We start from the raw sequence: 11,241 nt of genomic DNA on the forward strand, positions 1-11,241 counted from the left end.
CTCTCTCTCTCTCTCACACACACACTCTCTCTCTCTCTCACACACACACTCTCTCTCTCTCACACACACACACTCTCTCTCTCACACACACCGGGGTCCTTCCTGGAGATGCAGAGCCGTTGTTCGAAAATCACAGGCAGGGAATTTTCTTTTTAAAGCTCTTGTGGTCGACGAGCCACAGCCAAGCTGGCAGATGCTGGAAACCCAAAGGCCGTATGAGGCCTGAGCGTCTCGTTGTGTTTGTGTGTTTGACGGAGTAAAAACAGGCTTCAGAATCGCTGCAGGCCATGTGTGTGTGTATCAGTGTGTGTGTGTGTGTATCAGTGTGCATGTGTGTGTGTGAGAGACTGTGTGTGTGTTACGATGACTAATCTCCCTCACACTGAAGCAGCAGTGATCATGTGACCGAGGGGTGGGTTTGCATCAAACATGCCACAATAATGCTCTTGTTCGGTTGTCACGTGAGAAATACTGTTTCCGGGTCTAAACATCCACGCCGTTTACTATTCTCTTACACCACTGTGAAATAAAACTAAAAACAATAAAAAATAATTTTGGTGACTATATTGAACTGTATTGAAATAAAACAGTAAAAAAAAATAAAATCTGAAATAGTTTATTAATGATACTAAAAGGACACACCGTGGGCGTATATTATCACTGTTTTGGGGTTGTGATGAAGTGTGTGCGTGTGAGGGGGTTTAGGAGTAAACTGGAAGCGGACGCTCACTGTTTGATGATGAAAGGTTAATCGTCTCTGTGTGTGTGTGTCAGCGCCCACATCCTTCCTGCTGTTCAGTCAGAAGACAGCCATCAACCGCATGGTCATCGACGAGCTGCAGAGCCCCGACATCATGCTGCCCATCCACAGCCTCAGAAACGTGCGCGCCATCGACTACGACCCGCTCGACCGCCAGCTGTACTGGATCGACTCCAAGCAGAACGCCATCCGCCGCGCGCAGGAGGACGGGAACCAGGTGAGCGCTGCGGCGAGGCCCCGGTGACTGCTGGGATTGCTCTGGACTCGTCTGACCGCTGTTGTGTTGTTCCTCAGAGCGAGACGGTGGTGTCCAGCGCGAGCCTCGGCCTGCAGCCCTACGACCTCAGCATCGACGTCTACAGCCGCTTCATCTACTGGACCAGCGAAGTGACCAACGTCATCAACGTCACGCGCATCGACGGGTCACGGGTCGGCGTGGTGCTGCGCGGAGAACATGACAAACCCCGCGCCATCGTGGTCAATCCGGAGCGAGGGTGAGAGACGCACATTACAGCAAGACCAGCGTGTTTGTGTCTGAAAGTTTGTTCATATGTGACCCTGGAGCACAAAACCAGTCATAAGGGTCAATTTTCTGAAATTGAGATGTATACATCACCTGAAGCTGAATAAATAAGCTTTCCATTGATGTAGGGTTTGTTAGGATAGGACAATATTTGGCTGAGATACAACTATTTGAAAATCTGGAATCTGAGGGTGCAAAAAACTGTGAAATAAAACTAAAAACAATAAAAAATAATTTTGGTGACTATATTGAACTGTATTGAAATAAAACAGTAAAAAAAAATAAAATCTGAAATAGTTTATTAATGATACTAAAAGGACACACCGTGGGCGTATATTATCACTGTTTTGGGGTTGTGATGAAGTGTGTGCGTGTGAGGGGGTTTAGGAGTAAACTGGAAGCGGACGCTCACTGTTTGATGATGAAAGGTTAATCGTCTCTGTGTGTGTGTGTCAGCGCCCACATCCTTCCTGCTGTTCAGTCAGAAGACAGCCATCAACCGCATGGTCATCGACGAGCTGCAGAGCCCCGACATCATGCTGCCCATCCACAGCCTCAGAAACGTGCGCGCCATCGACTACGACCCGCTCGACCGCCAGCTGTACTGGATCGACTCCAAGCAGAACGCCATCCGCCGCGCGCAGGAGGACGGGAACCAGGTGAGCGCTGCGGCGAGGCCCCGGTGACTGCTGGGATTGCTCTGGACTCGTCTGACCGCTGTTGTGTTGTTCCTCAGAGCGAGACGGTGGTGTCCAGCGCGAGCCTCGGCCTGCAGCCCTACGACCTCAGCATCGACGTCTACAGCCGCTTCATCTACTGGACCAGCGAAGTGACCAACGTCATCAACGTCACGCGCATCGACGGGTCACGGGTCGGCGTGGTGCTGCGCGGAGAACATGACAAACCCCGCGCCATCGTGGTCAATCCGGAGCGAGGGTGAGAGACGCACATTACAGCAAGACCAGCGTGTTTGTGTCTGAAAGTTTGTTCATATGTGACCCTGGAGCACAAAACCAGTCATAAGGGTCAATTTTCTGAAATTGAGATGTATACATCACCTGAAGCTGAATAAATAAGCTTTCCATTGATGTAGGGTTTGTTAGGATAGGACAATATTTGGCTGAGATACAACTATTTGAAAATCTGGAATCTGAGGGTGCAAAAAAATCTAAATATTGAGAAAATCATCTTTAAAGTTGTTCAAATGAAGTTCTTAGCAATGCATATTACTAATCAAAAATTAAGTTTTGATATATTTACGGTAGGAAACTTACAAAATATCTTCATGGAACATGATCTTTACTTAATATCCTAATGATTTTTGGCATAAAAGAAAAATCGATCATTTTGACCCATACAATGTATTGTTGGCTATTGCTACAAATATACCCCAGTGACTTAACACTGCTTCTGTTAAAAAAGCTTCCAAAATCATCTTAGATAAATGGCAAAAGTCAAAAGGCCTTCCAAAGTCTAAAATATTTGATCTAAAAATCATATGATACTAGTTTTAATTTAAAAAAAATTTAAAAATCAAGGAAATTTGTCTGGCGTTTCTTTGTTTTTGCTGTACCGAACAGTTACACTCCTAATAGAGATGTATGCAAATGAGTGCATATTTACTTAGATAATGCCTCGTTTGCATATTTAAGCACAATATTTCAGATACCTGTACTACAGAAGAGTTGTAGCCGTGTCTCCTCACTGTCTGGCGTCTGCTCCGCAGGTACATGTACTTCACCAATCTGCAGGAGCGTTCTCCGAAGATCGAGCGCGCCGCTCTGGACGGGACGGAGCGCGAGGTGCTGTTCTTCAGTAATCTGGGCAAGCCGGTCGCTCTGGCCGTCGACAACGAGCTGGGAAAACTCTTCTGGGTCGACATGGACCTGAGGCGCATCGAGAGCAGCGACCTGTCCGGTGAGATCCTGGGGTCAAAGGTCACGCACTGACCAGCTGATCAACATCACTAATCGTCTCCAGAATCTCCCTGTCCAATGAATGCTTTCCTTGGCCCCGCCCCTCCGTCCCTGACCACTCCCCTCTCTCCTCCAGGAGCCAATCGCATCGTGATCGAGGACTCCAACATCCTGCAGCCGGTGGGTCTGACGGTGTTTGGGAACTTCCTGTACTGGATCGACCGGCAGCAGCAGATGATCGAGCGCATCGATAAGATCACGCGCGAGGGACGCACCAAGATCCAGGCGCGCATCGCCTCTCTGAGCGACATCCACGCCGTCCACGAGCTGCGCATGGAGGAGTACAGTAAGCGTCTCTCGCTGAGCATCATGGGTAGAGCGTCGGCTGGAGTGTGTGTTGATGCTGTGTGTGTGTGTCTGCAGATAAACACCCCTGCACGTCTGATAACGGCGGCTGCTCGCACATCTGCCTGGTGAAGGGAGACGGATCCACGCGCTGCTCGTGTCCCGTTCACCTGGTGCTGCTGCAGGACGAGCTCTCCTGCGGAGGTACGGGAAATCATGCTGTCAATGTTTAGAATCATCTTAGAGCTATCGTTCACCTAAAAATGACAAAAATTGAAACCGTGCTCCTTGGTGATTCATACAATGCAAGTCAATGGCTGCTTGCTCTTTGAGAGTCAAAAACGGCAGATCAGGCAACACAGAATGAATCCCAGAGTTCTTATGAAGCGAAACGGTCGCTCTGTGCAAGAAACTGAACATTATTTACAACATTTCGCTTCATCGTCAGGAGACTGATCTGCCTTTTTTGACTCTCAAAGAGCAAGCAGCCATTGACTTGCATTGTACGAATCACCAAGGAGCACAGTTTCAGCTAAAATCTTCTTTACTCTTCTACTGAAGAAAAAAGTCACCTATTTCTTGGATGGCCTGAGGGTGAAAATTAACAGCAGTTTTTGTCATTTTTAGGTGAACTATCCCTTAACTTTCTTCACATCTGGGCGATTATATGGTTTCATTCTTTTTTTTTTTTTTAATTGAAAATGTGACAAAAATGGAAAAATAGGGCAGTAGACATGACCGAAAATAGAGAAAAATGAACAAACAACAACAAAAAGAATATACCCAAACCACAGAGAGATATATGAATGAACATAGAATGTGTCGTACAAACATATTCCACAGCCTTTCAATGCATGAGACAGAAAGAGGGGAAAAAAAGTAGTAACAAAAATAAGAATAAAGTACATTTGTGATATGTGACCCTGTCTGTGAAAACCCAGCTAAAGTCAGTTTTTGGTGATTTACTGTTTTCTATATAAAATCATCCTTCATAAGATAACATTCTGTGAAAATGTAACATTGATATCTTTATTACTGGCTGAGTGAGATCATGTCAAAGATTGAAATCTTAGTGAAATTAATGGTTGAAATCAAACTTTGATGCTTGTTACCTCATAATTAGATGTTGAGACTTTAGCCTGGATTTCACAGAGAAGGTCACATATTTTCTACTACTACTAATGCTAATAATAATCTACGATTGAACCATATATGAATATAGTATAATATGTCCTCAGAGCCGCCGACGTGTTCTCCGGAGCAGTTCTCCTGTGTGTCCGGCGAGGTGGACTGTATCCCGCAGGCCTGGCGCTGCGACGGCTTCGCTGAGTGTGACGACAGCAGCGACGAGCGAGACTGTCCCGTCTGCTCCGAGGAGGAGTTCCAGTGCGACAGCAAGCAGTGCGTGGACTTTTCTCTGCGCTGCAACGGAGAAATCAACTGCCAGGACCGGTCCGATGAGAACAAATGTGAAGGTAACCATCGCCAGCCGATCCTCGCGGTCTGAGAGCAACTTCCTGCCTGATTCACCCACACTTCCTGTCTGTCTCTTCAGTTCTCTGTCCCATGGATCAGTTCACCTGCGCCAACGGCCAGTGCATCGGGCGGCACAAGAAGTGTGACCACAACACGGACTGCACAGACAACTCGGATGAGATCGGCTGCTGTATGTGTCTCAGAGCGACTGGTCTTAATCCAGTTAAAAGCCTTAAATCAGACTCAAAAGATGAATTTCCTCAGTATTTTTGCCTTGATTTCCAGCACAATTATCTAAACATCCTAAAATCAAGATACATTTACTGGAAATGTAAAGTGAAAAAAAATCTCTCAACTAATGCTGTAAAATACACACGAGAGTCAGTTGGTACTACATTACTATAATACTGAAGGTTAAAACTGACTGATTTGTTAACATTACACTTAATGAAGTTTTAAAATAATAAAGTTACAATTACATAATATTTCTACTTCAATTCCTTTTTTTTTTTAATATAAACATAATGCTGGCTGTCATAAAGACTTGATGGATTTATTAAAACATAAATTAAACATTGAAGAACAGTCAAAGTTATAATGAATATGTTATATGGTGCATATATTAAGCAAAATGCCCCTCTCTACAGTTTATTTTTCTGGCTGACTAATGAGTTTATGGTTACGAATATGTTTTTCTGAGGTAAATGTGACGTGACATTGTTTACAAGTCGTTATATTGGCATCTTTGCGCGGCTGAAACACTGATTGAGAGATTACACGAGACAGGAGACTTGTCTCCTAAGTTCTTTTAACTTACCTTCGGATGTTTAGTCATGTTTATTTTGTGCTATAACTAGTAATAAAGCAGAGGAGATGATCAGTTCAGCGATCACTCCACATTAAACAGTGCCAAAACAACATTTATTGCTTGAATACTGCAATACAATGGACAGAATTTGAAATCTGAGACTGTTTCATATTAAAAGTAACAAAGCACAATGCTTATTGCGATTTATTGGATGAGAAGTGTCTTTCAATGTTCCGTCCATTAACTGAAAACAGGCTAGACTAATCGATTCTTGGGATTTAAGAATCGATATCGTTCCGCAACAATGAGAATCGATTAATATCGAGATGTCTATATTTTTTACCCAGCCCTAGTGTTGTTAAAGCAGCAGGTAAGAGATGCTCTGTTTTCTTCCTCAGACGCGACTGAAGAGCCGTCCTTTCCTCCCACGAACACCATCGGCTCTATCGTGGGTGTGGTGATGCTGCTGTTCGTGGTGGGCGCTGTGTATTTCGTGTGCCAGCGTGTGCTGTGTCCTCAGATGAAGGACGACGGCGAGACCATGACCAATGACTTCGTGGTGCACGGGCCGCCGCCGGTGCCTCTGGGATACGTGCCTCACCCCGGCTCTCTGAGCGGCTCGCTGACAGGTGACAGGAACGCCTCGCTGTACAGGTGTAGTGCGTCTGAGCGCCTGCTGACCTGTGTCTCTCTCTCAGGCATGTCTCGTGGGAAGTCGGTCATCGGCTCACTGAGCATCATGGGAGGCAGCAGTGGTCCTCTGTATGATCGAGCACATGTGACCGGAGCCTCGTCCAGCAGCTCCTCCAGCACCAAGGGCCCATACTTTCCTCCGGTCAGTCGCCGCTGTCTGTCAGGGTCACCGCAGGCCAGAAAAATGTGGGGGGAAAGTCATTATCATTTTGGGGAAGGAAAAACTATGTCATGTGTTCATTAATCTTTAAAAGGCTTCAGTTGAATTAAAAAGTAATGCATTTTTTGGCTCACGTTTTCAGAACGGTTCGCAATAGATATGCCAATAGATTGGTTATGATCTGCTGTTAATGAATTATGACAGTGTTTACTTTGTTTATTAAAGCAATAAGCCCCAAGAACCCGAGGTTTACAGTGAATTTATAACAGCTAAGGGGTGTTGAAGCGGAGTGCCTAAAACCCCTTTAGCTGTTATAAATTCACTGTAAACCACGGCTTCACGGGGATTATTGCTTTTATAAAACAGTTATTCCATATACGTAGTAAGGTTTCACAAAATAAAACGGCGCAAATAAAGTGTAATAATATTAATAAAAACAGTATTCTTCCACCAAACAATGTAGCTCCTCAGAAACAGTTGTGGTTGCTACAAAGTGGTTGCCGAGCAACACACAAACGTAAACAAAGGTGTATGTTACTTTGTAGCATCATTTACAACAGCTTCGAACGCAGCTCAGCCAATCAGAATCAAGCACCGGAACTATCTGCTTTATAAAGTGTAATATGTTGTAGATTTTTTAGGATGCATATTTTATCATCTTCATCTGTTTGAATGAGTAGCTGGAAGTAGTAAAGCAAAGACATTTTAAAATAAGAGTCCCCCTTGTTTATAATTAGAAGTCCAGCGTTATGCATAAATCTTGTTTTTTGTTACGCGATGAACTTTGTGGCATTTGATGTAGACTCGCTCTGGGCTGCCTGTCACAGAAAGGAAAGACAACAAATGTGAACACATTGAGAATGTAAATTTTTCTACTATCAGCACAATGATCTGTTCAGTAGACCTCTGATTCGGATGAATTAGTGTACAAGTATTTACAGTGGGTGTAGAAAAGAATCAGCCCCCTTTAAAATAATCACATTTTGTTGCTTTGCAGCCTGAAATGAAGACGGACACAGTTTTTGTTTTATCAGCTGTATTTACTCAGTGCAACTTATAAGATCCAAGTGAAAGATAAAACACAAACATGGCTTGTATGTGAGGGATGAAGAAAAAAGCCACTCAAGAAAGGCCAGAGGGGAAAATGATCTCCCTCCTTTAGTGGACTTGGATATCCAAGGTACTACTAAAAGTCCAGAGTTAGTCCAGTAGTGCATTACAGTAATCTACTCGAGAATGCATGAACTAGCTTTTCTGCGTCAGAAACAGATAACACGTTCCGTAGCTTAGCAGTGTTTCTGAGGTGGAAGAAGGCTGTTTTTGTAACATATGAAATATGATTTTGGAAAGATAAGTTGCTGTCTAATATAACACCCAGGTCTTTAACTGCAGACGAGGACACAAGAGTACATCCTTCTAGTTGCAAATTGTATTCTAAGAGATTCTGTGTGCAGGTTTTTGGTCCAATAAGTAATACCTCAGTCTTGTCTGAATTTAATAGAAGAAAATAATTGGTCATCGAATGTTTTATATCTTTAACACATTTTGTCAACTTGGATAGTTTAGAAATTTCATCTGGTCTTAATGAAATATATAACTGAGTATCATCAAACTAATTCCGTGTTTCCTAATGATGTTGCCAAGTGACAGCATGTATATTGAAATAACAGAGGGCCTAACACGGATCCTTGCGGCACCCCATAATTTACTGAAGTTAACTCTGATTTTTTACCATTTTTAAGTAGACAAAATGGTAACAGTCTGCTATGTACGATCTAAATTCTTGAGGAAAATCTGCCAGAAAGCTGTCAATGGGAAGAAGGTTTACCTTCCAACATGACAATGACCCAAAGCACACAGCAGAACTGAGCACACAGTGGCTAAAGGAGAAAAAGCTGAATGTGCTTGCATGGCCTCGTCAGAGTCCAGACTTGAAACCCCACTGAAATCTGTGGAATGACCTGAAGACTGCAGTCCACAAACACTCACCATCAGATTGAACTGAACTTGAGAATCTCTGCAAAGAAGAGTGAGCAAATATTGCAGTCTAGATGTACAACGTTAGTAGAGACAAATCCCAACAGACTAAAGGCTGTAATTAAAGCAAAAGGTGGTTCAACAAAATACTGACACAAGGGGGTGATCCTTTTTCCAACTCAGAGATTCTGTTTTTATTTTTTTTCTGACATGTTTGTGTTTTATCTTTCACTTGGATCTTATAAGTTGCACTGAGTAAATACAGCTGATAAAACAAAAACTGTGTCCGTCTTCATTTCAGGCTGCAAAGCAACAAAATGTGATTATTTTAAAGGGGGCTGATACTTTTCTACACCCACTGTAAACTAGCTTCAGTACATGTGTATATATTGAATATTAATTTTATTATTATATTTGTTGTTTTACTTTATATTTATTATTACTTTATTATTATTTATTATAGTTAGATTAAATTTGGTTTTAAAAAACACATTTAAATGTAAATGTGTCTTTTCTCTGCTATGATTCCAGATCCTGAATCCCCCTCCGTCTCCCGCCACAGTGAGGTCGCAGTATACGATGGAGTTCGGTTACTCGTCGAACAGCCCCTCGACGCACCGATCGTACAGGTAACGGACGGACACACGTCAGGTGAATGTCCTGCTAATGTTTATGATTCAGTGTCTGACTCTGAGTGTTTTGCAGCTACAGGCCGTACAGTTACCGTCACTTCGCCCCTCCGACGACGCCCTGCAGCACAGACGTGTGCGACAGCGACTACACGCCGGGCCGAAGGGCTCCGCACGCATCCAGCGCCGCCGCCAAGGGCTACACCAGTGACCTGAACTACGACTCGGAACCGCTGCCACCGCCGCCCACCCCACGCAGCCAGTACCTGTCTGCAGAGGAGAACTGCGAGAGCTGCCCGCCGTCGCCCTACACCGAGCGCAGCTACTCGCACCACCTGTACCCGCCGCCGCCCTCGCCCTGCACGGACTCATCCTGAGCCCTGCCCACTGCTGTGTAAGCCCCACCCACCTCTGCATAAGCCCCACCCTGCACGGATTCATCCTGAGCCCCGCCCACTGCGGTGTAAGCCCCGCCCACCTCCACATAAGCCCCACCCTGCACGGACTCCTCCTGAGCCCCGCCCACCTCCACATAAGCCCCGCCCTGCACAGACTCATCCTGAACCCTGCCCACTGCTGTGTAAGCCCCGCCCACCTCCACATAAGCAGCACCCTGCACGGACTCGTCTCGAGCCCCGCCCGCTAAGCCCCGCCCACAGCATCAGTGTATATAGCCGGCGGCGTGCTGACTTTGACCGGAGAAAAACACATGGGCGTCTGTCTCGGGTCTGGCGGCTCTCTGTACATTTAAAAGAAAAAGAAAACATATTTATATATTTTCTATACAGTGTTTATTGGTTATGCCATAGAGCTTTGTATTAAAAGAAATTTGTAAAAAAAATGTTTAAAGAGAAAGTTTTATTAAATCCACACAGACGTGATACGTTGCCTTAATCCAGGAGTTTAGAATCAAACGCGTTCATGCCAAATAGATGGAAGGCCCATCGCCCCCTGCAGGCTCGGAGCAGCAGCACACTGTGACCTGAAACTCAAACTCTCAATCACCCGCCAGATGAGCTACCAAACAAGACGGTACTCGTATTTTTCTACTATTTTTGTATTGAAGATGTCATGTGGCCTCCTGTGCGTGACGAACTTCAGCGGCGCCTCGACTCGGACGCTTTAGGGAAACGGACGGGAAGTGACGCGATCCAAACCAATCAAGTGGAACCTTCCCGCAGCCGACGCGTGACGCAGGTCACGTATGACACACGGCTCACAATCACGGACCACTTCTCGTGCCTGACCGCTTTTTAGAAGACACTTTCAATCATTTTTCACTTTTTTAAAATCTCAGTGCCCACAAAAGGTTGATTATTTTTGTACCACATACTGTGTAGATACTGTATTTATAAGCTATAAAGAAGAATCTTCATATTCATCATCATCGTCATCATCATGTCCTTGCAGTGCGTGTGTGTTTGAATGCGAGAGTATGTGTGTGTGTGTGTGTGTGTTTGAATGCGAGAGTATGTGTGTGTGTGTGTTTGAATGCGAGAGTATGTGTGTGAGTGTGTGTGTGTGTGTTTGAAAGCGAGAGTATGTGTGTGTGTGTGTGTGTGTGTGTAAGGACTGTTGAAGTTCCTCTAGTGTCTCCAGCTATTTAGTTTCCCATAATGCATCTGTTTCTGTGTTTGTAGCACTTCTGCAGGTTCCTCTGGTCTTTTATAAAGGGAGACTCACCAGCACAAACGTCCTGTATTACCCAGCATCCATCAGGACGTGTCAGGTGTTGTTTGTTGCTCTTGTTCAGCTGGTGTGGTCTCTCCGCGTCCCAAACCTCCCTTTAATGGCCTGATCTGCAAGGGCTTCTGGGTAACACCATGTTTTTAGTTCCTTTATGATTCTGCTCAAACCAGCGTTTCCGTTTTCTTAACTGCACTTTACAGGACCGGTTCTGTGTGTGTGTGTGTGTGTGTGTGTGTGTGTGTGTGTGTGTGTGTGTGTGTGTGTG

At 44.8% G+C, this 11,241-nt stretch overlaps 1 protein-coding gene across 1 annotated transcript in view; it reads left to right on the top strand.

The window, feature by feature from the left end:
* Window positions 1-10,680, top strand: part of LOC107701357 (low-density lipoprotein receptor-related protein 6-like) — a 31,388-nt gene extending 20,708 nt beyond the window's left edge. The window contains 12 exon segments of the mRNA XM_016503345.1: window positions 775-977; window positions 1,412-1,416; window positions 2,022-2,219; window positions 3,010-3,200; window positions 3,336-3,545; window positions 3,623-3,748; window positions 4,783-5,019; window positions 5,100-5,210; window positions 6,227-6,457; window positions 6,527-6,663; window positions 9,190-9,287; window positions 9,364-10,680. Coding sequence (XP_016358831.1) covers window positions 775-977; window positions 1,412-1,416; window positions 2,022-2,219; window positions 3,010-3,200; window positions 3,336-3,545; window positions 3,623-3,748; window positions 4,783-5,019; window positions 5,100-5,210; window positions 6,227-6,457; window positions 6,527-6,663; window positions 9,190-9,287; window positions 9,364-9,664 — 2,048 coding nt within the window. The 3' untranslated portion in view covers window positions 9,665-10,680.
* Window positions 10,681-11,241: the final 561 nt, after the last annotated feature.

The sequence above is a fragment of the Sinocyclocheilus anshuiensis genome, unplaced genomic scaffold (genome assembly GCF_001515605.1).
Source record: "Sinocyclocheilus anshuiensis isolate Anshui unplaced genomic scaffold, SAMN03320099.WGS_v1.1 scaffold1566, whole genome shotgun sequence".
NCBI classification, from domain to species: Eukaryota; Metazoa; Chordata; class Actinopteri; order Cypriniformes; family Cyprinidae; genus Sinocyclocheilus; species Sinocyclocheilus anshuiensis.